General features: G+C 49.3%; 1 protein-coding gene and 1 long non-coding RNA gene across 2 annotated transcripts in view; one reads left to right on the top strand and one right to left on the bottom strand.

Annotated features, from left to right (window-relative positions):
• LOC119966227 overlaps positions 1–14,139 on the top strand; it is a 79,426-nt gene extending 65,287 nt beyond the window's left edge. Inside the window, exons 3-4 of the long non-coding RNA XR_005460703.1 lie at positions 12,636–12,794; positions 12,902–14,139. This is a non-coding gene — a long non-coding RNA (uncharacterized LOC119966227). The remainder of the gene's footprint in view (positions 1–12,635; positions 12,795–12,901) is intronic.
• Positions 14,140–21,241: 7,102 nt separating this feature from the next.
• LOC119965677 (carboxypeptidase inhibitor SmCI-like) overlaps positions 21,242–25,226 on the bottom strand; it is a 30,491-nt gene continuing 26,506 nt past the window's right edge. The window contains exon 5 of the mRNA XM_038796441.1: positions 21,242–21,315. Within this exon, the coding sequence (XP_038652369.1) occupies positions 21,242–21,315 (74 nt within the window). The remainder of the gene's footprint in view (positions 21,316–25,226) is intronic.

Raw genomic sequence — 25,226 nt, forward strand, 5'->3', positions numbered from 1 at the left:
ACGTGTCCGAATTGTGGCTCTGCCCATTTAAAGGAGCAATGTCCGGCAAAATCACGACGGTGTTTACAGTGAGGCAAGCTTGGCCACTACGCAGCCCTTTCCAGATCTGCTCCACTCCCCAGTATCCAGAGATCCCAGCCATGGCGCAGAAGTGTCCGTTCAATACAGCAGGCCATGCCAGACTCCGACCCCGACAGCCCAACAGATCCCGACGCTGAGAGCCTCAAATCCCCGTACCGGGTGGGCATCATTATGAAGCATGGAATGCCTTTCTCCAAGCTAGTGAAACACCTCTCGATCCTCAGCGTGGATCCCGATGACGAGTGGTGTGCTGTCCTCAAAGTCAACAAGACTCGCATCCGGTTCAAATTGGACACTGGCGCATAGGCAAACCTTTTCTCGAAATCCGATCTCGACACCATCCGCGTCAGACCAAGCATTCTTCCACCGATCTCCAGCAATCCTGCTGACCTCTGTGACCACCGCATTGGAGGCAGTCCTGCCTATCCAAGTGCAGACGGCCCCTGATCCACCCTTGAGGCGGTCAACCAGAATTTGTCGCCCGCCACAAAGACTAAATGTATAGACTGAACCTTTGCACAATTTTGTTACCTCATCGTTTTGACCTCTGTAAATATCGTTTTTACCATTTCATCTGCCCTATATCTGCACTAGCGACACCTTCCTATGTACATAAGTTCATTTTAACACATTCTGTCTGTAGTCACGCACATATGCACATCCACACGCACATGCACCTTAATATTTATTATCTGAACACAAACAATGTAAAAAAAAGGGGTGAGATGTCATAATAGACATCTATGTATATCATGGAGTGCAGACAGGCAGTGATTGATACACAGAATGACCAGTAAGCACCCAGAACAGAGCAGCCAATCACCAGACAGGACACTACCACTATAAAGCCAGAGGGCACCAGTTTTCCCGCACTCTCGGGACCCAGCCTCTGAGACAGTCAGAGTTCGGGAGCATAGCCAGTGCAAGCACCATGTGGTAGCCAGTAAGTCTGCTCAGGCTAGTGTCAGGTCGCCAGACAAGTCAGCATAGTATCAACCCATAGTTGAACATGTATAATGGTTTCGATGTTAAATAAAATTGTGCTGCATCTCATCAAGTGTTAGAAGTCTGTCTCTCGCTACACTGCATCAAGTGCAGTCCACATCGACCCAGCCTGAAGTTCAAACTCTCTCTCTTTTTACATTTCCTCTCTCTTTTTTTCTCTTTCCTCACTCTCTTTTTCCCTTTCTCTTTCTTTTTGTTCTGCTCGGCCTATTCTTTCTTTTTCTCTTTCTTCTCTCTCCTTTTCTTTTTCCCAGACCTTTATCTCCACTTTTCTTTCTTTTTGTTCTTCTCGAGCTATTCTTTCTTTTTCTCTTTATTCTCTCTCCTTTTGTTTTTCCCCGATCTGTATCTCCCTTTCTCTTTCCTTTTTCTCTCATTGTGTATTCAAGCTGCTTTAATTATTTTTCATGTTCAAGTTGCTTAATCTGCAACTGGATCTTTGCCATTTCCAATGAGTCAGATTTTATCTCAGGCAATTTTAAATGCTCAGTGAGCTCCGTAAGTACCTCATCTTTTCACATTCTGTCAGGTAATGTTAACTGCAATGTTTTTCCAAATCTAAAAGCCTGTTTTTAGTCTCTGTCTGTAAGGTACTGCGCGTGACCATCTCCACCCCCCAAAACGTCAGAGCCTCTGAACGAGCCATTGTCCACAACACACTCCCTATTTAAACTGGAATACCCCAATATGCTCACCCCTCACTGTCTTACATTCATTAAGCCAATCCAATAGATATACTTTTATCTCAGACAGCCCCCCAATTTGTTATGGGCCAGGGTTTAGAGAGCCCTAAAGTGTATCATGGAGTTCACCTGATGCGCAACTTTTAATAGATTGTGGTTATGGGGAGCACACGGGCCTACTTTCTGGGTGAGATGCAACAGAGATGTACAGTAATTTTAAATTAAAACAATGTTTATTTATGAAACGAGTTAACACTTTATAAACCCACAGTAAACATCTTCACAACTATGAACATCAATAAATCCTCCAAAGAATACAGTACTCTATAAGTTTGTTGCAACAACCATAAGACAGAAAAAAAAACCTTTTATACAGAAAGACATCAGGTTTAACTTCGCTACTGAGAGCAGTTACCACTTTGAAATCACTAAATGAACATTCTTTAGCTTGCAGAGATTCATACACATCTTGCTGTGACTGCAGCTTCTCCAAATCTAAAACAAAACTAAACACATCCTGTAGCAGATGGCCCAAAGGGAAAGTAAAAGCAGACAGTCCAGCTCCACCCACAGTCTGACATCACTGATAAACACCCATTTCTGAAAGGTGCTCTCACATGACAAGAGGAGATTTACTCAGTTAATCCCAGAGTTGAGGGTGTTGGATTACTAGGAGAGGTTGAGAAGACTGGGTTTGTACTCGTTGGAATTTAGAAGGATGCAAGGGGAATCTTATAGAAACATCTAAAATTATGAAGGGAATAGCTAGGATATACACGGGGAGGTTGTTTCAACTGGCAGGCGAAAGCAGCTCTAGGGGGCATAGCCTCAAAATAAGGGGAAGTAGATTTAGGACTAAGTTTAGGATGAACTTCTTCACCCAAAGTGTTGTGAACCTATGGAATTCCCTGCCCAGTGAAGCAGTTAAGGCTCCTTCATTAAATGTTTTCAAGATAAAGATAGATAGTTTTTTGAGCAATAAAAGAAAAAAGGATTATGGTGTTCGGCGGGAAAGTGGAGCTGAGTCCACAAAGGATCAGCCATGAATTTATTGAATGGAGGAGCAGGCTCGAGGGGCCAGATGGCCTACTCCTGCTCCTAGTTCTTATGTTCTTATGAACCACATCATTGTGGGCGGGGTCACTTTTTGGCAAATCTGCATTTTATAGCAAGGCAGTCAGCCTCACTCTAATGTGCAGATTCCCAAAGTGAGGCTTTGGGAATCAGCAACCTCCGGCAAGCGCAGTTCAGCATTGGTCCCCACAAATGAGGACCAGATGGAACGGCGCTCGTGGGGGTCTACAAGGAAGTCATAAGCCCCCAGCTGCATTACCTCTGGGGGGTGCTGCCCTGACACTGCTGGTGCAAGCATGGAAGCCTGACAGTACCACCTTGACACTGCCATCCTGGCACTCTGGCAGTGCAAAAATGCCCAGGTGGCACTGCAAGTGAGCATTGGCACTGCCATGGTGCCAGGTTGGCACTGCCAAGGTGCCACCCTTTAGTTTGTTGAGCGCGTGTGATTGGACCGGGGATTTCCAGCGTAGGTGTTGGGGGGCTCTGGCGTGAGGGTCCCCGGGCAAAGAGACTTTCCCATACTGTGTTCAGGCTAGGAGAGATTGGGGATCGCTTTGGGGCCTCAGAGATCAGGCGGATTTTTAAATGGAGTCTTGATCTCTTGTTACACTGGGGAGTTCGGGTGAGCAGAGCTCCCCACTGTGCAAAACAGGGCTTTGTGCAGCCTTAGACATTCATTCCCCCTTCAGGCCCCTTGTACAATGCGAGTCGCAATGAATAGCTATGTTTTTCTCGGCACTGTGAGTGCCGGGAAGCATGTCACTAAAGTGCTCATGAGGGGACTTTGTTTCCTTTTGGGGAGAATCGCCCCGATGTTTTCAATTTTCAGTGGCTCTTTGTTTTTGTTTAGGGAAGTACCCCTTTAAGGGGCAGTCCCTTTTATTTTGTCCCTCAGTTTGTTTAATTTGATTTAATTAGTTGGAATCCGGAAGAGATCACGATCAAGGTGAAACCTGCTCCTGGGCCTGGAGAAACCTGTCATGAACAGGTCCAGGCAGTGGGTGACTGAGGGGGTCGTCCAACCCGACTGTCTGCCCCTCTTAAGCAGCTTCAGCCGTGGCTGGGTATCCCTGGAATGCAACCTGTGGTATCCACAGCAACAATCAAACTCTCCATGCTCCATGGGCACCATAGTGTCTGCCGTGCTTTATTGATCCTTTTAATCACCATTTGATTTAATGTTTTTAAGTTTCATTTGCCCTTTGTTTTTGTTGAGGGCAATGCTCCTTCAAGGAACGGCCACTTTTAATTTGTCCCTCAGTTTGATGATTTAGTTTAATTTGTTGACCTTAAAATAGTTCAAAGTCAATGAGAGGGATGATAACTCATGGTTCAAGGAGAGATGCTTGCAAGTACAGGATCATGTCTTCCTGGAAGGGGCTCCACCCAGACTGCAGATTATGGACTGGGGCCCCATTAGTGTGGTACAATGAGGATGGTTCACATGGACACTAAACAGGTCGGGGCTGGAGTGGTTCATGAGACTTAATGTTATCAGCAAAAGCACGTCATTCACCCATTGTGCAAATGTTATATTCTCTCTTTAAAATCTGGACATCATCAATACAGGTGGAGCTGGAAGCAGGTTCCCATTTAGAATAAATCCCAATGAAAGGATGGAATTTGACAAATTTAAAACCTCTTGGGTATGTGAATTCAGAAATAAAAATCTAAAGTTAGCTTTAACAAAATATTAAAGCAGTATCATTAGATATAAACTTGTCGACAGAATGATCTGGCAAAATATTTTGAAGATTATTTTTAAAAGCTGAAAAGATCATATTGGCAGAAATCCATTTAGCATGAGAATAAAGGCAATTTTATATTTTGTTCTCTTAGCAGGAACACTTACCCTTCCTGTCACAAGTTATTTTTCTCAAATGAACATGCCCTGTTGAAAAAGCTGTACATTACTGACCAGGAAATTATGTTGGAACAGAAACTTACCTGTAGTTGGGCATTTCGTTTGGCACTCCGACACAGATACAAAGTTGTTTGCATTCCCCCCACAGCCTCCGTATGTAAATTGCTCACAGGCCAGGGTGTTTTGATTGTAATGAAAACGAATAAAACTTCCCCGACATCTTCCCACTTCACGTGGCAGAGAGCAGACTTGATCGTCTAGATAAATACAAAGTGTCCCATGTAACATCTTTAGAATTACATAATAATTGATTTAATGAACTGATATCTTGATTATTACAAAAATAATAACATGAAGGGCATGATCTATTGGCTGTGTTGTGCCTGCAAGATGGCAAGGCATGGTCGGTAGAAGCCGGGCGATCTCTATTCTGGGATCTTGGATCTACCCAGTTCGCCACATCCCGCGAGATATAACAGGATCTTATGAAGCATCGCAATCTAAATCCCACCCATTGCTTTCTGGCAAATCTGCACATCAGAGTGAGACAACTAGTCTCACTCTATTATGCACTTAGCAGATCTACTGAGGGCCTGGAATCTAACCCCTTTGCCTCGGAGATCTCGGGCGAGCTCCGTTCAATGCTGGTCCCCACAAATGTAGAGCAGATGGAACGGCACTTGTTGGGATCTCCCAAAGGAATAGCAGGCCCTCAGGTGGTTGACATTTGGGAAGGGTCGCATCCTCGAACTGCAGGTGACTATTTTGTCATCTTGGCACTTCCAGCCTGGAAACCTGCTAATGGCACCTGGGTGCTGTCATAATATACATCTATGTATATAATGGAGTGCAGACAGGCAGTGATTGACACACAGGATGACCAGTGAGCACACAGAACAGAGCAGCCAATCACCAGACAGAACACGACCACTATAAAGTCAAGGGCACCAGTTTTCCCGCTCTCTCGTGACCCAGCCTCTGAGACAGTCAGAGTTCGTAAACAAGCCAGTGCACACACCATGAGGTAGTCAGTAAGTCTGGTCAGGCTAGCATCAGGTCTCCAGTCAAGTCAGCACAATGTCAACCCACAGTTGAACATGTATAATAGTTTAGATGTTAAATAAAATTGTGTTGCATCTCATCAAGTGTTGGAAGTCTGTATCTCGCTCCACTGCATCAAGTGCAGTCCACATCGACCCAGCCTGCCCAACACATTATGGTACCAGGTAGTGATGCTGAAAATTGACAGACCTACCTTGAATGAATCAGTGTTGACCAGCAAACAGCCATCTGGTGACATGGAGAACGTCTGTCCTCCTCCGCAGCTCCGCATCGCCGGCAACCTCGGTGCAAATTGGAAGATTTTCAAACAAAAATTCCAACTCTATCTCGAAGCCACCTACCTCGAGGCCGCATCAGATGCCAGGAAGATCGCACTATTCCTCTCCACAGCCGGGGAGGATGCCATCCACACATACAACACCCTTACATTCGCTGAAGTCGAAGACGAGAAGAAATTTAAAACAGACTTGCTGAAGTGTGACAGCCACTGCGACATTGAGGTGAATGAGAGCTTTGAACGGTACGTTTTCTTGCAGAGGCATCAGTGTGAGGATGAACCTCTTCAATCCTTTTTGACCCATCTCCGCATCCTCGCGCCGTCATGTAATTATGACTCGACAACAGAATCCATGATCCGGGATCAGATTGTTTTCGAGGTCCACTCCCATTCCCTTCGCCAGCAGTTCCTGAAAATCAAGCAGCTCACCCTCACCATCGCCATCGAAACGTGCGTTCTCCACGAACATGCTAACAATCGGTACTCCCATATCAGGGCGGCAGAAATGGCAAAGCTAACCTCCCACGAAGCGAAACGGGTGCAGGCCATGGCACAAATGCAGGGCCTAAGTATTGACAAGAGTGGCCATTTTGCGCGCTTTCCCCGGGCCTCTGCGCATGCGCACCTCGACCAATGGGACGGCGAGACTGATGACCAGCCTGCGCAGGTGCGTACATCGTTCCACTGCACTGCGCATGTGCATTGGCGCACGGAACGCGCTGACATTGGCGTCATGACGTGTCCGAATTGTGGCTCCGCCCATTTAAAGCGGCAATATCCGGCAAAATCACGACGGTGTCTACAGTGTGGCAAGCTTGGCCACTACGCAGCCCTTTCCAGATCTGCTCCACTGCCCAGCATCCAGTGATCCCAGCCATGGCGCAGTAGCGTCCGTTCAATACAGCAGGCCATGCCAGACTCCGACCCCGACAATCCAACAGATCCTGACGCTGAGAGCCTCAAATCCCCGTACCGGGTGGGCATCATTATGAAGCATGGAATGCCTTTCTCCAAGATAGTGAAGCACCTCTCGATCCTCAGCGTGGATCCCGATGACGAGTGGTGAGCTGTCCTCAAAGTCAACAAGACTCGCATCCGGTTCAAATTGGACACTGGTGCATCGGCAAACCTTTTCTCGAAATCCGATCTCGACACCATCCGCGTCAGACCAAGCATTCTTCCACCGATCTCCAGCAATCCTGCCGACCTCTGTGACCACCGCATTGGAGGCAGTCCTGCCTATCCAAGTGCAGGCGGCCCCTGATCCACCCTTGAGGCGGTCAACCAGAATTTGTCGCCCGCCACAAAGACTAAATATATAGACTGAACCTTTGCACAATTTTGTTACCTCATCGTTTTGACCTCTGTAAATATTGTTTTTACTATTTCATCTGCCCTATATCTGCACTAGCGACACCTTCCTATGTATAAAAGTTCATTTTAGCACATTATGTATATAGTCACGCACATATGCACATCCACACGCACATGCACATTAATATTTATTATCTGAATACAAACAATGTAAAAAAAGGGGTGAGATGTCATAATAGACATCTATGTATATAATGGAGTGCGGACAGGCAGTGATTGACACACAGGATGACCAGTAAGCACACAGAACAGAGCAGCCAATCACCAGACAGGACACGACCACTATAAAGCCAGAGGGCACCAGTTTTCCCGCTCTCTCGGGACCCAGCCTCTGAGACAGTCAGAGTTCGGGAGCATAGCCAGTGCAAGCACCATGTGGTAGCCAGTAAGTCTGCTCAGGCTAGTGTCAGATCTCCAGACAAGTCAGCATAGTATCAACCCATAGTTGAACATGTATAATAGTTTCGATGTTAAATAAAATTGTGTTGCATCTCATCAAGTGTTAGAAGTCTGTCTCTCACTACACTGCATCAAGTGCAGTCCACATCGACCCAGCCTGCCCAGCACATCATGGTACCAGGTAGTGATGCTGAAAATTGACGGACCTACCTTGAATGAATCAGCGTTGACCAGCAAACAGCCATCCGGTGACATGGCGAACGTCTGTCCTCCTCCGCAGCTCCGCATCGCCGGCAACCTCGGTGCAAATTGGAAGATCTTCAAACAAAAGTTCCAACTCTATCTCGAAGCCACCTACCTCGAGGCCGCATCAGATGCCAGGAAGATCGCACTATTCCTCTCCACAGCCGGGGACCACACCATCCACATCTACAACTCTCTTACATTCATTGAAGGCAAAATCAAAAGAAAATTTAAAACAGTTCTGCTGAAGTTTGACAGCCACTGCGACATTGAGGTGAATGAGAGCTTTGAACGGTACGTTTTCCAGCAGAGGCTTCAGGGTAAGGATGAACCTCTTCAATCCTTTTTGACCCATCTCCACATCCTCGCGCAGTCATGTAATTATGGCTCGACAACTGATTCCATGATCCGGGATCAGATCGTTTTCCGGGTCCACTCCGATTCCCTTCGCCAGCAGCTCCTGAAAGTCAAGCAGCTCACCCTCACCATCGCCATCGAAACGTGCGTTCTTCATGAAAATGCTAACAATCGGTACTCCCATATCAGGGCGGCAGAAATGGCAAAGCTAACCTCCCATGAAGCAGAACCGGTGCAGGCCATGGCACAAATGCAGGGCCAGGTATCGACCAGAGTGGTCATTTTGCACGCTTTTCCCGGGCCCCTGTGCATGTGCGCCACGACCGAGGGGACGGCGAGACTGATAACCAGACTGCGCAGGTGCATACGCCATTCGACCGCTCTGCGCATGTGCGTTGGCACATGGAACGCGCTGACATTGGCGTCATGACGTGTCCGAATTGTGGCTCCGTCCATTTCATGCGGCAATGTCCGGCAAAATCACGACGGTGTCTACAGTGTGGCAAGCTTGGTCACTACGCAGCCCTTTCCAGATCTGCTCCACTGCCCAGCATCCAGCGATCCCAGCCATGGCGCAGTAGCGTCCGTCCAATACAGCATGCCGTGCCAGACTCCGACCCCGACAGCCCAACAGATCCTGATGCTGAGTGCCTCAAATCCCCATACCGGGTGGGCATCATTACGAAGCATGGAAATCCTTTCTCCAAGATAGTGAAGCACCTCTCGATCCTCAGCGTGGATCCCGACGACGAGTGTGCTGTCCTCACAGTCAACAAGACTCGCATCCGGTTCAAATTGGACACTGGTGCATCGGCAAACCTTTTCTCGAAATCCGATCTCGATACCATCCGCGTCAGACCAAGCATTCTTCCACCGATCTCCAGCAATCCTGCCGACCTCTGTGACCAACGCATTGGAGGCACTCCTGCCTATCCAAGTGCAGGCGGCCCCTGATCCACCCATGAGGCGGTCAACCAGAATACAACATTGTCACGGTGCCCAGATGGCACTGGCAGGGGCACTGCCAGGCTGGTGGTGCCTGGCGGACATTTTCTCCGTTGTGGGGATTGGGTCCGTGGATGCCCTACATGTGTGGCATGCTGTTGGGGGTGGGAGCGGAGCTGAGGACCCCCTCAGAGGTGAATTGGAGGGTTGGGTGGTTGTGGGTTGATTTTTAGGAATGCCATCAGAAATAGCGTCCCAATCTCTTCCTGCGCTGAGGAGCTCTGGTGAGCGAAGCTCCTCAGTGCAGGAAATGGGAATAAGTGCGGCCTCGAAGGGGCGTTCCCCACTGAGGCCGCAAATCGCAACACAGTCCCGATAGAGAGCGGGATGTTCCTTGGCGCTGGGAGCTCTGAGAAGCACCCGGATAAACGTGCTTGTGTCATGTGAGAGTACTTTTAAGAAATGGTTGTTTATAAATGTGCATGTATATAAATATCTGTATTGAGAGCACCTTTAAGAAATGAGTGTTTATTTCTGCAGTGATGCAAGAGAGTGGGTGGAGCTGGGCTGTCTGTCAGCGTTTTACTTTTGTTTTTGAGCAGGTTGCAGGATGTGTTTTAGTTTTGTTTTCAGATCTGGAAAGCTGCAGTCACAGCCAGAAGGTGTATGAATCTCACTCTGTAATCTAAAGACTGTAAATCAATCCAGGTGATTTAAAACTAATAACAGTAGTAAATTCAACCTGATGTGCTTCTGGTAAAAGGTGTTTTAAGTCTTATGGATGTTAAAAGGAAAGATTAAAGGATTACTTAGTGTTGTATTCTTTGGGGGTTGTATTTGAATTAATGGTTGCTATGATGTTCACTGTATGTTTTAAAAAGGTTAACTTGGTTCATAGAATAAACATTGTTTTAATTTAAAGGTACTGTAAAGCTCTGTTTGCACCATACCTGTAGAGTGGACCGTGTGCTCCCCATACCACAAAGTATGAAAAGTTGTGGGTCAGGTGAACTCCATGATACACTTTGGGGTTCTCTCAACCCTGGCCCATAACAAATTGCGGCCTCGAGGGGGTTAAACGTCTATCTATTGGATTGGCTTAGTGAAATTAAAGACAGTGAGGGGTGAGCATATTTTGGTTGCTTTTTAGGTGTGGTATTCTAGTTTAAGTGGGGAGTGCGTTGTGGACAATGGCTCTTTCAGAGGCTCTGAAGTTTCTGGGGGTGGAGATGGTCACATGCTGGACCTTACGGATAGAGAGTAAAAGCAGGCTGTTAGACATGCCGAAAACATTGCAGTTAACATTATCTGGCAAAATGCTAAAAGATGAGGTAATTATGGCGGTGGCAAAGCATTTAAAGTTGCCTGAGATACAGTTTGACTCATTGTAAATAGCAAATATTCAGTTGCAAATTAAACAAATGGAACATGAGAAATAATTAAAGCAGCTCGAATACGAAAGAGATAGAGAGGAAAAAGAAAGAGAAAGGGAGATATTGATCAGGGAAAAAAGATAAAGAGAGAGAGTTTGAACTTCAGAAAATGGCCATGAAACATGACAGTCAGTTAAAATTGGCAGACGTAAAGGGAAACGCACGGTTGGTTGATAGTGATGAGGATAGTGAGAAAGACTGCCTGAGTCAGAGGCTTGGTGGGGATCTATTTAAATATGTCCAAGCATTGCCAAGGTTTGATGAGAAGGAGGTAGAAATGAAAATGAAAATGAAATGAAATGAAATAGAAGCCTTTTTCATTTCATTTGAGAAGGTCGCTGAACAAATGAAATGGCCACAGGGCATGTGGGTATTACGGATTCAAACAAAGCTGGTAGGTAGGGCTAGTGAAGTGTTTGCATCACTACCAGAGGAGGTATCTGAGCCGTATGAGGGTGTGAAAAAATCCATCTTAGGTGCATATGAACTAGTGCCTGACGCCTACAGACAAAGGTTTAGAAATTTAAAGAAATAATTTGATCAAGCACACGGGTCGGAGAATAGCGGGAGGGCCTTCCCGACATTTTTCCCGTCCTCCCGCTATTCTCCCCCCCCCCCCCCCCCCCCCCCCCCCCCGGCCGCCCCACGACACGAATCGCTGCTCGCCGTTATTTACGGCGAACAGCGATTCTCCCCTGGCCGATGGGCCGAGTTCCCAGGCCTTTACGGCCGTTTTCACGAACGCAAGCACACCTGCTCTCACCGTTCGTGAAAACGGCCGCAAAGTGCTGTCCCGGACAACCATGGCACCGATTGGCACTGCCGCATCACGGCCGTGCCAAGGGTGGCATGGGCCAACGATCGGTGGGCACCGATCGTGGGCAGAGGTTCAGATACCCGCGCACTCTTTGTCCCTCCGCCGCCCCGCAGGATCATTCCGCGGGGCGGCTGAGGGGCATGGCGGACCGCGCATGCGTGGGTTTGGCGCATATGCGCGATGACATCATCTGCGCATGCGCGGGTTGGAGCCGTCCAATCCGCGCATGCGCGGCTGACGTCATCGTGCGCGTCAGCCGCCGTGACTCTTGGTGGGCGGGCTTAGCGACGGTCGCTAAGCCCGCGATGCCGTTCTTCACGGGGCCGCGCTGCTAGCCCCGACCGGGGGTGAGAATCGGGTCCCGGGAGGGGACGCGGAGGCTGCCGTGAAACACGGCCAGTTTCACGGCAGCCTTTACGACTCTCCGCATTTGCGGAGAATCCCGCCCATGGAGTTTGAAAGGCTCAAACCAAGTAATTTTGATAGGTGGATAAGAGCTTTGAAAATAGACCAAACCTATGAAGCTCTCAGAGAAATTATACTTTTGAAGGAGTTTAAAAATTCAATTCCTGATGTTGTGAGAACTCATGTGGAAGAGCAGAGGATTAAAACTGTGAGATTGGCAGCAGAAATGGCAGATAATTATGAATTAGTTCATAAATCAAAGCTTGGTTTCCAATATCAGTTTCAGCCTGTGAGGGATAGAAACTGGGGACATGAGAAATACTCAAGTGGTAAAGGTAAAGGTGATCTGATGGGAGACAATAAAGAGAGTGTACCTCAGATTAAAAAAGAAATCCTGGTGGGTGGAAGAGACATGAAATGTGTTGGTGTTTGACTGTCAGTCAGTCCACTGGCTGACACTTTGTAACTGCCAAAATCTGATCTTCAAGCTTGTCCTCAGAATCCTCTGGCACCCAACAGCACAGCCCTTTCATATCCACACATGGCACCTGTTTTAGACCTCCCTAGCCCATCAAATGTGCAGCTCACAATGTCCTCTCTTTGTCCCCTGCAGGAGAATCTAGTCCATAGTATGAGGGAAAGGGCAAAGACAGGGTTCGTGGAGTCCCAGAGATCTGAGCCCTCACCTCCTATGAGGAATGTGTCCTGGAGATCACGGGGCTGTCCAAGGAGAGAGCAGTGACCAACAGCAAGATTGGTCTGCGCCAGAGAGGTGAGGATCCACTACACCTTCACCCAGATAACCTGTCTCAAGTGAGCTGTTGATGTCCCACCAAACTAACCTTCCATTTCACTGAGCACATGTCCATTGTTTTGCAGGATCACCATCTGATGAGGCCAGGTTTCCAGAGTCGTTCCACCTCGCTGCCACCCAAGAGACTACCACGGAGGAGAGCTCCTAGAAGATAATCGGCGATGTGTCACAGCTATCACCTGCACCATCCTGCAGTGCAGATTCACACATCTTGGTGGGCTTATAGACTTCAGGGGCAAAATCTGGTGAGCATCACACAGCTGCTGATGCACATCAGGTGGAGGAAGAAACATCCAATGGAGAAAGCTGTCGGAGGTCTGCGGAATCCCAGCATACAGCTGGGTCACAACCAAATGCCCAGCCTTTGGACAAGGTACTTCCCCAGCTGATACAGATAATACCCCAGAGCTGTGAGATTGAGAAGGGGCTGTCAGCGAAATTCCTGTATTTGTAAGACCTATTAGAGGAGTCCAAATGTCTTTAGGCACAGGGGATGGTGCTAGCAATGCGTGGCACCCAGGCTAACACTGCTCGGGTGGCCATCACAATGGAAAACCTGGAGCACGGCATCCATGTCTTGAGTGGTGGTGTCCAGGTCATGGCTCAGTCCTCGACAACCATTGCTGAGGGCCTCAACATCATATTCCAGTCGATGGGGGGCATGCCCCAGACACAGGTAGACATTGTTGAGGCACTCCAGAGCATGGCCCAGTCACTGAGGACCATCGCTGAGGGTGTCAGCACCATACTGCAGACAATGGGGAGCCTCCAGGACTGACAGAGCCAGATGACTCAGAGGCTTCTGAAGCTCGCTCCAGCTTCTGCTCCCCCCTATTGTGTCCCTCAGGGCACTACGGGACCTTCATGAAGGAGGAAGTGCTGGAGACTAACCCAAGGCCTGCCACCAAGGAACCTATGACAGTCTCCAGTTCATCTGATTTCCTGCCTCCTAACACCGGTGCTTCTCAAGGGTTTTAGCAGAACAGGGTGACAGGCGATGCCTGTGACACCAGTAACTCGGGTGGGGCCCTCCGGCTCCAGGCTCTCCAAAGGATGTCCATCAAGGACATCAAAGGCCACAGAGTGTGGCAAACAGTAGTCAGCCTCCACCTCCGATGTGCATCCTGAGGAAACACTTAGATTTTGAGGTAGAGCACGGAGGACTAAGAAGATCAACGATCACTGAGTGGGCACTGGGGCAGGGTGGGGGACAACATCGGCAGCTAGCGGCTGTTATAGTTTCAATTGTTCACCTGAGAAATATGAAGCCTTTGTCACATGATTCTACATTTTGGCTGGACTGCACTCCTACCCCATGTTGCCCCATACTTTTCCCCCCCATTGCGGGGGAGGGGGGGGGGAGGTTTGGGGGGGGGGGGGGCACCATCAGTAGCTAGCAAGAGTTTGGGTTTCAAGTGTTCACTATTAAACATGTTACACCTGAGAAATGTGAAGCCTCTGTAATGTGAATCTGCATTTTGGGCTGGCCTGCACCTCTGCCCCATGTTTCCCTACTGCTCTTCCCCAGCCCCTGCTCGCCAACTACTGTGATAAACCATGTGAAAGTTATGGATGAGAGCCAGTTGTCGGCAAAAAGACAGATCGAGGAGCACCAGAGCTTACTTCACAGTGAGTTATCATCACCCTCCTACTTTGTATAATGGCCCACTGACAGTGCCAACTCAGGGCCAGCACCTTGGAATTAAGGTACACAGACCCTGAGAGCATGGGACAGGGTAACCGGTGTGGGACAGCAGTAAATGTGTGGGGAGAGAATGAGTGAGGATGAGAATGGGTGGGAAGGGGGTGAGATGATGGTCAAAGCCGCATCCTCAGAGACGCGGGTGAGGATAAGTATCTCCCTGGTCCTGTGGGCATGAAGAACCCTCACCGCCAGCTGTCCTCTGGAATCCCATCAGTGCTGAACAATTGCCACAATTGTACAACGGTGATTTGCGGAGTGGTAGAAGATATTGGGTGAACGACCATCCATTTTGAGTGGGCACCTATAAGGAGCAGAAACACTGCTTAAAGGGCCCCGCAGATTTGGAATGCAAGCGCACTCAAGGGTGTCCTCGCCATTCCCAAGGGTGGGGAGAGGCTGATGAGGGAGCCTCTGGTGTTCCTGGTAATCCACACATTGTTGCACCATTCGCTCGATGTCGCTGTCGTGTCCTGGCCACCACAGGTAGCTCTTCGTGAGAATTTTCATTTTAGAAACACCCAGGTGTCCACTATGCACATTGGCCGTGAGATGACCACGTGACCTCCCCACAGGAGGATACCATGCTCCTCACTGAGCTCCTACTACTCTGCAGGATAGGCTGACAGCTCTTCTGGGGGGTTTCCTTGTAGCCAGCCACACAGGAAGATGCAACGTAATCTCACAAACACATGTGAAACATGGGATTCTCCGTTGGCTGATGCAGAATCCAGAAACGCGATTGGCCGGAGAACCGCGCATAATGGGAACTTTGTGGCAGATGCCAGGTGTCCTACAGAATATCATGCTCAGGTTCCTCAACAGCGGCATTAATGTATTCTCCTCCACACATACAGTAAACACCGGTTGCATGTCATTAGTGGGCCTAATGGTATTCTCCGCAGCCTCTGTGATGCTCCGTCTCTGCCAGGATAAATCACCGATGGCGAGTCTCACTTGTGGTTTTAAAAATCCGGAATCAGGCACCATGGCTGATGAAGAAGAGAGAGGAGGTAAGACATGCAGAGCCGTGACCATGGGCTGCCGGTCCTGCTGCTGTCTGCGAGGGGGGCAGTGGGGGGGGGGGGGGGGGGGGGGGTGCGCGGGGGGCAGAGGGGGGTGAGTGGGGCATCTGCCCAGCCCGGGGAACAGCAAGAGAATGGGGGGGGTGTCCAGGGGATGAGCCGTGCGGTCGGGGTGACACACACGGGACAGTGAGTCCAGCATGGACTGCCGTTGCCATCTTGCAGCACACCCCACTGACACGCCCTCTGAGGCCCATGGTTGCGCAGAGCGACACCGGCCATTTGGGTTCCCCCACCACACCAGCCCCACCCCGTAACTTACCAACCACCCCCCCCCCCCCCCCCCCCCCCCCCCCCCAAACCGGTTGCTACCCACCAGCAGGCCAGCACGCTGCCCACTCAGGGGCAAACCCACAGGAAACCTGACAAGAGGGCTCCAGGCTGAAATGGGTTCCAGTCAATGAACGTGCAGCTGGTGTGTGACCATTAGATGTACATGATGCACGTCTGCATCCAATACCTGGGCAGTGTGCACAAAACCTTTATCCTGGCACAGTCGATGGTTCCTGGCAATTCGAGGTGCACCCCCAGCTGAGGGGTTGGGTCTTGGGCGACAGGAATTATCTGCTGCGGTTGTGTCTGATGACACCTATCCGGAGGCCACATACCGATGCTGCAACGATGGGTACATCATTGCAACCATGCTGTGAGGAAAGATGAGATCGAGCAGTTCTTCGGCATCCTGAAGTTACGGCTCAGTATAGCGCTCAGAGTCTCCCACATCGTGGTGGCCTGCTGTGTCCTCTACAACATCGTGCAGCAGAGGGGCGACACTGGAGGAGGATGAACTTCAGGCCTCTTGAAACGAAAAGGATCCGGTGGGAGGGGAGGATGCCAGGAAATGGGGCCCAGGCAGGTACCGGAGGCCACACAATGCGTGCCCCTGGGCCAAAGCACGTGGCACAATAACACAGTGGTTAACACTGTTGCTTCACTGCGCCAAGCTTCCAGGTTCGATTCCCAGCTTGGGCCACTGCCTGTGCGGAGTCTGCACGTTCTCCCCATGTCTGCGTGGGTTTCCTCCGGGTGCTCCAGTTCCCTCCCAGAAGTCCAGAAAAACGTGCTGTTAGGTCATTTGGACATTCTGAATTCTCCCTCTGATGTACCCGAACAGACGGCGGAATGTGACGACTAGTGGCTTTTCACGGTAACCTCAGTGCAGTGTTAATGTAAGCATATTTGTGACAATAAAGATTATTATAAAAGCTCACGGGACGTTCTAATTGCCTCCATTTTCACCAATTAGTAGGCCTGGTCAGAGGCACCCCATCCCACCCCGACACCCCCTCGGGCTGACAACCCCCTCCCATGAACACCTTGCCTGTGCTGCCTCCCCCTCCCTTGCAATCCCCTCCGATATACATACCTGCCACACAAGGGGTGTGGGCCTAGGTTAGCAGCAACAGCGGGTCTGATCCATGGGATGGAAGATGCTGACAACCCGCTACGTGATGAGCTCTGGTGCTCTGCATCGTATGACAGCGTCTGACACCTCCCCGTAGCACCTTCCACCGTCCACTTGGGTGACCCCTGCATGTGAGCTGGCCATTCCATGACACGGTCCCACTGAACTATTGGGGTAGTGGAGGTGGGGATGGTGGGGGGAGGGGGTGGGGAGGCAGAGGGCATGGGGTGGAGAGGGATGGGGGTGCGGCACCGGGGTGGTGAGCTCTGGCTGAACTGGTGCATGATGCCCAGCTCATGGTCACACACCAGCTGCACATTCATCGAGCGGAATTCCTTGTGGTTTGTGAAGACCAGCCTGTCATGGGATGGTGCTTGTCAAGTGCCCTGCATCCTGTCGATCATCCCCCAGGCCCGGGGCTTCACGGTGATGAAGGCGAATCCCGCTGCCTGGGCATCCTAGTGGGCTATATTATCCACATTAAATTTGATATAGTGTGGTGACTGGGTGTACAGGGCCTCCATGATGGCAAGGATGTACCTGTGCACTGAGCTCTGTGATAGAACATAAAACATAGAACAGTACAGCACAGAACAGGCCCTTCGGCCCTCGATGTTGTGCCGAGCAATGATCACCCTACTCAAACCCACGTATCCACCCTATACCCGTAACCCAACAACCCCCCCCCCCTTAACCTTACTTTTTAGGACACTATGGGCAATTTTAGCGTGGCCAATCCACCTAACCCGCACATCTTTGGACTGTGGGAGGAAACAGGAGCACCCGGAGGAAACCCACGCACACACGGGGAGGACGTGCAGACTCCGCACAGACAGTGACCCAGCCGGGAATCGAACCTGGGACCCTGGAGCTGTGAAGCATTTATGCTAACCACAATGCTACCGTGCTGCCCTGATGTTCCAGACATGTCCCCACTCGGCGTGTGGAAGGACCCTGTGATGTAAAAATTCAGGGCGACTGTCATCTTGCTGGTCAGCTGCAGCGGGTGTCCTCCCCATACACCTGTGGTGCCAGGTGACCATGATCTGGAAGATATGTCGCACTGTCCCCCTGCTCAGTCAGAGTCGTCGTCGGCATTTCCGGTCCAACACGTCATCGAATGACAGATGCTGCTGTTGGGTGGCCGGCTCTACATCCTCAGTGCATGCCCAATGGCTACGATGACTAGGATGAAGGCCAACATTCCTGGTTGAATTCCAAAGTCCATTGTCTGCAGGGAGTTGTCAGTGCATCCAGTACACGAGTTTCCTAGTTATGTGTGTGGGAGTTTCAATGGGAAATCCCATTGACAAGCGGCGGGTAGAGGGAATCCTGTTGCTCCTGTTATGCGTATTAGATAGTTACTCACCTCTACCTGTTCCCTTATCATCGCTTACCATGTGGCTCTGTTAATCATGTAGTTTCCAGTGTTATTCTGCAGTCCCACATGAAACCTTATTTTACAAACTCCTTTACATTACAATTGAATCAGTCAGTTATTTACAGTGACTGACATCCAAGTCACCAATGTGCTCTCTACATTTCTTAATATTTCTAACCCTACTGGAACATCGAGTTGCATTCCTAATATCCGTAATAGAGGTGGAGGCAGCCAGTTGACTGCTATGCCCTGTTGCCTGAGGTTCCTTTGGAGGGCACCGTCTGGAGGCTCAAGGTGAGAAATCCCTGGCCGGTTGAGTCTCCTGCTGTTGGGAAAGTGCACCCACCTTTGCCGGAGCAGCTGGAGTTGCTGTGGTCCCGGGCAGAGGGGGCGGAGCAGTTGGAGAGTCCTGTCTGGATTAGCCCAGAATTTTCAGCTGAGGCCCCTTCTCCCTGTGGGCGCCTGAGGGACCCTCCGTGATTCCAACAGGAGAAAGGCTCCTGGAGAGAGGTTGAGTTGCCCCACCCCACTACTACTTAGCCAGTGATGAATCTCACTCATGGATTGAGCAATATTGTACAGGCCTGAGAGCACATCTGGCACAACCACTGGATAAAAGTCTCCACAGCTGATGCCTCCCTTTCAATGGTCACGCAATGAGTTTGCATACTAGAGTGATGACATCAGACGGATTGTGTACGGACTCCTCCATCCTCTGTTCTAATATGCTGATGGCCTTTGATAACCCTGCCTGCTACACCCCTCACTGCCTTTGGTGTGCCAACATCTCTGAGGGCCATTTTCAAGGTCTCCACATCGGACTTGCACTGAGCAGCAGCCTGGCCTCCAGCAGTCCTCAGACTGTCAGAGACCATGACTGTCACTTGCTCCACCTGCTGTAGATCCATCTCTGTGCTGTGTTCACCAGATGGTAACCCCCGAGCAGGTTCTAAACTAGGTCCTTCTGAGGTGTGTGTCACTATGTTGGTTGAGCGTGCAGACGGACGCAGTGATGGGTCTTCTTCATGTGCATCCTCGACCACATCATCCAAGATGCACCAAAGGCTGGGCCTCATGGCCTTTCCTTGCTAGTGACTGTAATGTAGGGATGAGATACTTAGAGACTGGCTGGAGAAGAACCAATATTAAAGAGCTCTCACAGTGTTGGGGGGTGGGACATGACTCAGTGGCTTGTTGTGAGCCTTAGGCACAGAAGTCATCCCTGTCCTCGCCGGCCTGCGCAACCGCCTGGTCTTCACAGTGGGTGAGTGGTCTGAACACCAGCATTTCCTCCCCCCACCCCCACCTTTGGCCTGAGCTGTCACTTGTTGTGGACAATCCTGTCTTGCATTACGAAAATTGAATAGACTGTGAGCAGGTCATCCGCCAAATCAGATTTTCAGCATGATGTCTACTGTGAGTGTTGGGCAGATCTATGTAAGAGCTGACAATGTGACTTTTGCGGGATATCATAAGAGATGAATGTGTTAAAGTGTGATGAGAGAATCAATGCTGATGCCCTTTCTAGTGGTAAAATGTGAGATCTGCAGTGGGTGAATGTTTATGTGGGTGTCATTAAATATGGCTTCCAGAATATCAGCCCGCTAAAATAATGGCAGGGCGAACAAATCCCAGGCCACCCTGCCACATATATCGAGTTAAAACTCAGGTGTTTTGGCTTGGCATTCCATGCCATATTGTGCTGATAATCATGATATGCTAAACAAATCTCCTGTTGATCATTCGAAGGACCCTAAGAGATAGAAGTATAAGAATACCATGATGTTTAGTGCCACAGGCTACAACGCTGGCTCTCTGCCATTTGAAGGTATTTTGAGCTCGGCTTGTACAACCTTCCTTCAGGGTAACATTGTCCCCCTGGGCAGCTCTGCTTACACTCCTCTCTGCGGCCTCCTGGTCCTTCAGCATCGCCGGCTGTGTATGCAGTTGGCAAGCTGGTTGCTGCGACCTCTGATCAGCTGTTCTCCACTCCCTCATTCTCCTTCCCTCACCCTCACTTGAGGAACCTCCTCCAGAGTGCACTATTCCCACAATCTCTGTACCACTTTTTGTTTCAGCCGTCCCTGTGCTGGAACCTCCTTGTGTGAAGCCTCACTTCCAAATGCCTCCCTTCAGCTGAACCCTTCAGTGGCTCAATGTCAGAGATTTGCTCAGTGCTGAGGAAACAATTTCTTCATTCCTCATGCAGTCTCAGCTGCAGCCTCCAACCCCTCATTGTGCTGCTCAGATACTGTCTTTTAAACCATCATTGTGCTCCATCAATGATTCTATCGGGATCGTCTCCTGCCTGTACTTAGTATTTAGCTTTTAATTTACCAACCAAAAGAGGGTGAGAGATGTCCATTGGTGGGGTATTTCCCTACTCCAACACAATGTGGGGCATCATGGACACTTCAAGTGCCCCTGAGGACTACATGTGTGGAATGTGTATTTAGTTGCAAAAGCTCCCCGAATGCATGGATCAGTTAGAGCAGCAGCTGGAAGCACTGAGGAGACAAAATGAGCTGAAATTGTTCGAGAGAATAGCTTCAGAGAGGTGGTCACACCCAAGGTACAGGAAGATAGATGGGTGACCAAAAGACGGGTGGGCAGAGTGCCAGGGTCCACTTTGGCTGTCCCCCTATCTAAGAAGTATGCTGTTTTGGGTACTGATGAGGGGGAAGGTCCATCAGAGGACAGCAGCAGCAGTGGCCAGAGAGGCAGCACAATGACTAGCCCTGCTGCACAGACAGAGGGGGGTACAAAGCATAAGAAAGTGATAGTGGTAGGGGATTCAATAGTCAGGGGCACAGATAGGTGCTTCTGTAGTCGCTAAAAGAATTCCAGGATGGTAGTTTGTTCCCTGGTGCCAGGGTCCTGATGTCTCTGAGCGGGTGCAAAACATCCTAAAACGGGAGGGAAATCGGCAGGAATGACATAGAATAAGAGTAGGGAGTTTCTGCAATGGCAATTTAGGGAGTTAGGTAGAAGATTAAAAAGCAGGACCTCGAGGGTCGTAATCTCAGGATTACTCCCTGTGCCACGTGCTAGTGAGGATAGCAACAGGGATATAGTGCAGTTGAACACGTGGCCAAAGAACTGGTGCAGGAGGGAGGGCTTCAGAGTTTTGGATCACTGGGATGTGTTCCAGGGAAGGTGGGGCCTGTACAAGAGGACAGGTTACACCTGAACTGGAGGGGCACCAATATCCATGCTGGGAATTTGCTAGCATGGTTCGCGTGGGTTTAAACCAATTTGGCAGGGGCATTGAAATCAGAACAATAAGACAGCTAGTGTAGAGCCTGAGGATGAGCATGGTACCAGGGCCAGCCTGGCTAAGAGGAAGGGCAGGCTGGTGGGGGGTCGATCTCAGTGGTCCTGGAGGTCTTGAGTGTATCTGCTTGAATGCACAGATGTGGAGATGCCTGCGTTGGACTGGGGTGAGCACAGTAAGAAGACTTACAACACCAGGTTAAAGTCCAACAGGTTTGTTTCAAACACTAGCTTTCGGAGCACTGCTCCTTCCTCAGGTGAGGAAGGAGCAGTGCTCCGAAAGCTAGTGTTTGAAACAAACATGTTGGACTTTAACCTTGCGTTGTAAGACTTTTTACTGAATGCACAGAGTATAAAAAGTCAGGCAGATCAACTTAATGCCTTGATTTGTGCATGGAACTTGGATGTGGTTGCTGTAACGGAGACATGGGTAAAAATGGGACAGGACTGGCAGCTAGATATTCCAGGATATCGGTGTTTTAGGTGAGGCAGGGAAGGAGGTAAAAGAGTTGCAATACTGGTTAGAGAACATATTACAGCTGTACAGAAGGAGGACACCATGGAAGAATCAAGTAACGAGGCACTGTGGGTCAAACTCAGAAATAGGAAGGGGGCAGTCACTACGGTGAAGGTGTACTACAGGCCGCCCATAAGCCCACGGGACGTTGAAGAACAGATATGTAAGCAGATTCTGGATAGATGTAGAAATTATTGGGTTGTTGTCGTGGGAGACTATAATTTTCCTCAAATTGATTCGAAATCAGTTAGGTTCGGGATCTGGATGGTGAGGAATTTGTTAAGTGTGTCCAAGAATGTTTTTTGGAACAATATGTGGATAGTCTGGCTAGAGAGGGGGCTATATTGGACCTAGGACTAGGGAACGAGCCCAGCCAGATCAAAAGTTGCAGTGGGAGAACATGTGGCGAACACTGACCACAATTCCGTAAGCTTTTGGATACCTATGGAAAAGGATGAGTGTTGTCCTAGGGTTAAGGTGCTAAATTGGGGGAAGGCTAATTAGGCAGGATTTGGAGGCTGTTGTTTGGGAGAGGCTGTTTGAGGGTAAATCCACATTTGGCATGAGGGAGTCTTTTAAGGAGCAGTTGATGGGAGTGCAGGACAGGCATGTGCCAGTAAAAAGGAAGGACAGGAAAGGCAGGATGCAGAAACCAGGGATGACCAGGGAAAGTGTGAATCTTGTGAAAAAGAAAAAAGATGCATATGTGAGGTACAGGCAACTAAAAACAAATAAAGCATTTGAGAAAGTAGAAAAGAGCTCAAGCAGGAAGTTAGGAGGGCAACAAGGGGTCACGAAATGTCCTTGGCAGACAGGAATAAGGAGAATCCTAAGGCATTTTGTACGTATATTAGGAATAAGAGGGTAGCTAGAGAAAGAGTTGGTCCACTCAAGGACAAAGGAGGGAAATTGTGTGTCGAAGGAAGTATTTAAGATACTTAATGAGTATTTTGCATCGGCATTCACAAAGAAGAAGGACACGTTGATTGGTGGTGTCTCAGAGAGATGTACAAACAGGTCGTTATTACAAGGGCGGAAGTGTTAGGTGTGTTAAAAAGCATAAAGGTAGACAAATCCCCAGGGTCAGATGGCATCTATCCTAGATTCGTGAGGGAGACAAGAGATGAAATCGGTGGTCCACAACAGAAATCTTTTTGTCCTCATTGGCCACAGGTGAGATCCCAGAGAATTAGAGGATAGCCAATGTTTTACTGTTGTTTAAGAAGGGTTGCAAGGATAACCCTGGTAATTATAGGCCAGTGAGCTTGACGTCAGTGATAATGAAATTGTTGGAAAAGATTCTCAAAAATAGGGGGCTGGATTTTCCGGTTGCAGACACTGAAATTGCCTTCGGCGACCCCCCGGAAAATCCAAATTCCCTGCAGAATCGGGGGCGATACCGCTTTCGCGATGTTCCGCCCCTTCAAAGCCGAGTATGCCACGCCACGTGTCCATGGCTTCAGGCCATTGCCTGAGTCCTGTACCTCGATATTCCACCCCCGACCGGCCGAATCCCCAAAGGCGTGGGTCTCTCATGGCCTCACCCGTTGGGAACTCAGCGGGGCAGCTGCGGACTCAGTTCAGCGCCACCATAGTCGGGGGGAGGGCCGATCCGTGGAGAGGGGCCCCATTATTCGGGACTGGGAGCACAGTAGTGGGGAAATCTGGGGCACGGCTGTCGCCGATGGTGGGGACTATTTTGAGGGTTGGGTCCACAAGCGGCATCCGCCATAAAGCACGGCACGGCCACTACAGGCCGCCGACGTGTGCATGCGCGGCCACAGACCTGGCAATTCTCCAGCCTGAATCAGCAGCTAGTGCCAGGTGCTCTGCACTGACATCCTGCTAGTCCCCAGCAAAACAACTTTGCGCCAATTTTACAAAACGCCACCGATCCCACGTCGGCGTGGAGACATAGTCTCCAAATCCGAGAATCCAACCCGGGATCTATGTAATTTTGGAAGTGAATGGTCTTATTAATGACAAGCAGAATGGTTTTGTATGAGGGAGGCCATGTCTCACTAATTTAATTGAGTTTTTTGAGGAGACAAAAATGATTTTCGAGGGAAGTGCTGTGGATGTTATCTCCATGGACTTTAGTAAAGCATTTTATAAGGGGTGAACTAGCTGGATGGATTCAGAACTGGCTTGGCCATAGAAGACAGAGGGTAGCAGTGGAAGGGTGTTTTTCCAAATGGAGGTCTGTAACTCATGGTGTTCTTTAACGATCAGTACTGGGACCTCTGCCCATTTTAATGTATATAAATGACTTGGAAGAAAACATAGCAGGCCTGGTTAGCAAGTTTGCGGATGATACCAAGATTGCAGGAATTGTGGATAGTGATGAAGTTTGTCAGAGAATACAACAGGATATAGATAGGCTGCAAAATTGGGAAGAGAAATGGCAGATAGAATTTACCCCGGACAAATGTGAGGTGATGCATTTTGGTCGATCCAATTCAGGTAGGAGCGAGTAAATATATGGCAGAATCAGCAGGAGCCTAGAGACACAGAGATCTGGGTGTGCAGGTCCACAGATCCTTTGAAGTGGCAGCACAGGTGGAAATGGTGGACAGAAAGCATATGGAATTTTTGCATTCATAGGATGGGGTATTGAGTATAAAAGCTCAAATTTTATGTTACAGTTATACAGAACGTTGTTAATGCCACATTTAGAATACTGTGTCTAATTCAGGTCACCACACTACCAGAAGGACGTGGAGCTTTTGGAGAGAGTACAGAAAGAGTTTACCAGGAGGCTGCCTGGTATTAGCTCTGAGGACACATTGAATAAACTGGGATTGCTCTCCCTAGAGGCACGGAGGCTTACGGCGACCTGATAGAAGTATAGAAAATTATTAGGGGTATAGATAGGGTGAACAGTTGGATGCTTTTCTCCAGGGCGGAATTTAAAATTACAAGGGAATACAAGTTCAAGGTGAGGTGGGACAGGTTCAGTGGAGATGTGCAGGGAACGTTTTTTACACAGAGGGTGGTGGTGGCAGCAATGCACTGCCAAGTTAGGTG

Source organism: Scyliorhinus canicula, chromosome 5 (genome assembly GCF_902713615.1).
Source record: "Scyliorhinus canicula chromosome 5, sScyCan1.1, whole genome shotgun sequence".
Lineage (NCBI taxonomy): Eukaryota > Metazoa > Chordata > Chondrichthyes > Carcharhiniformes > Scyliorhinidae > Scyliorhinus > Scyliorhinus canicula.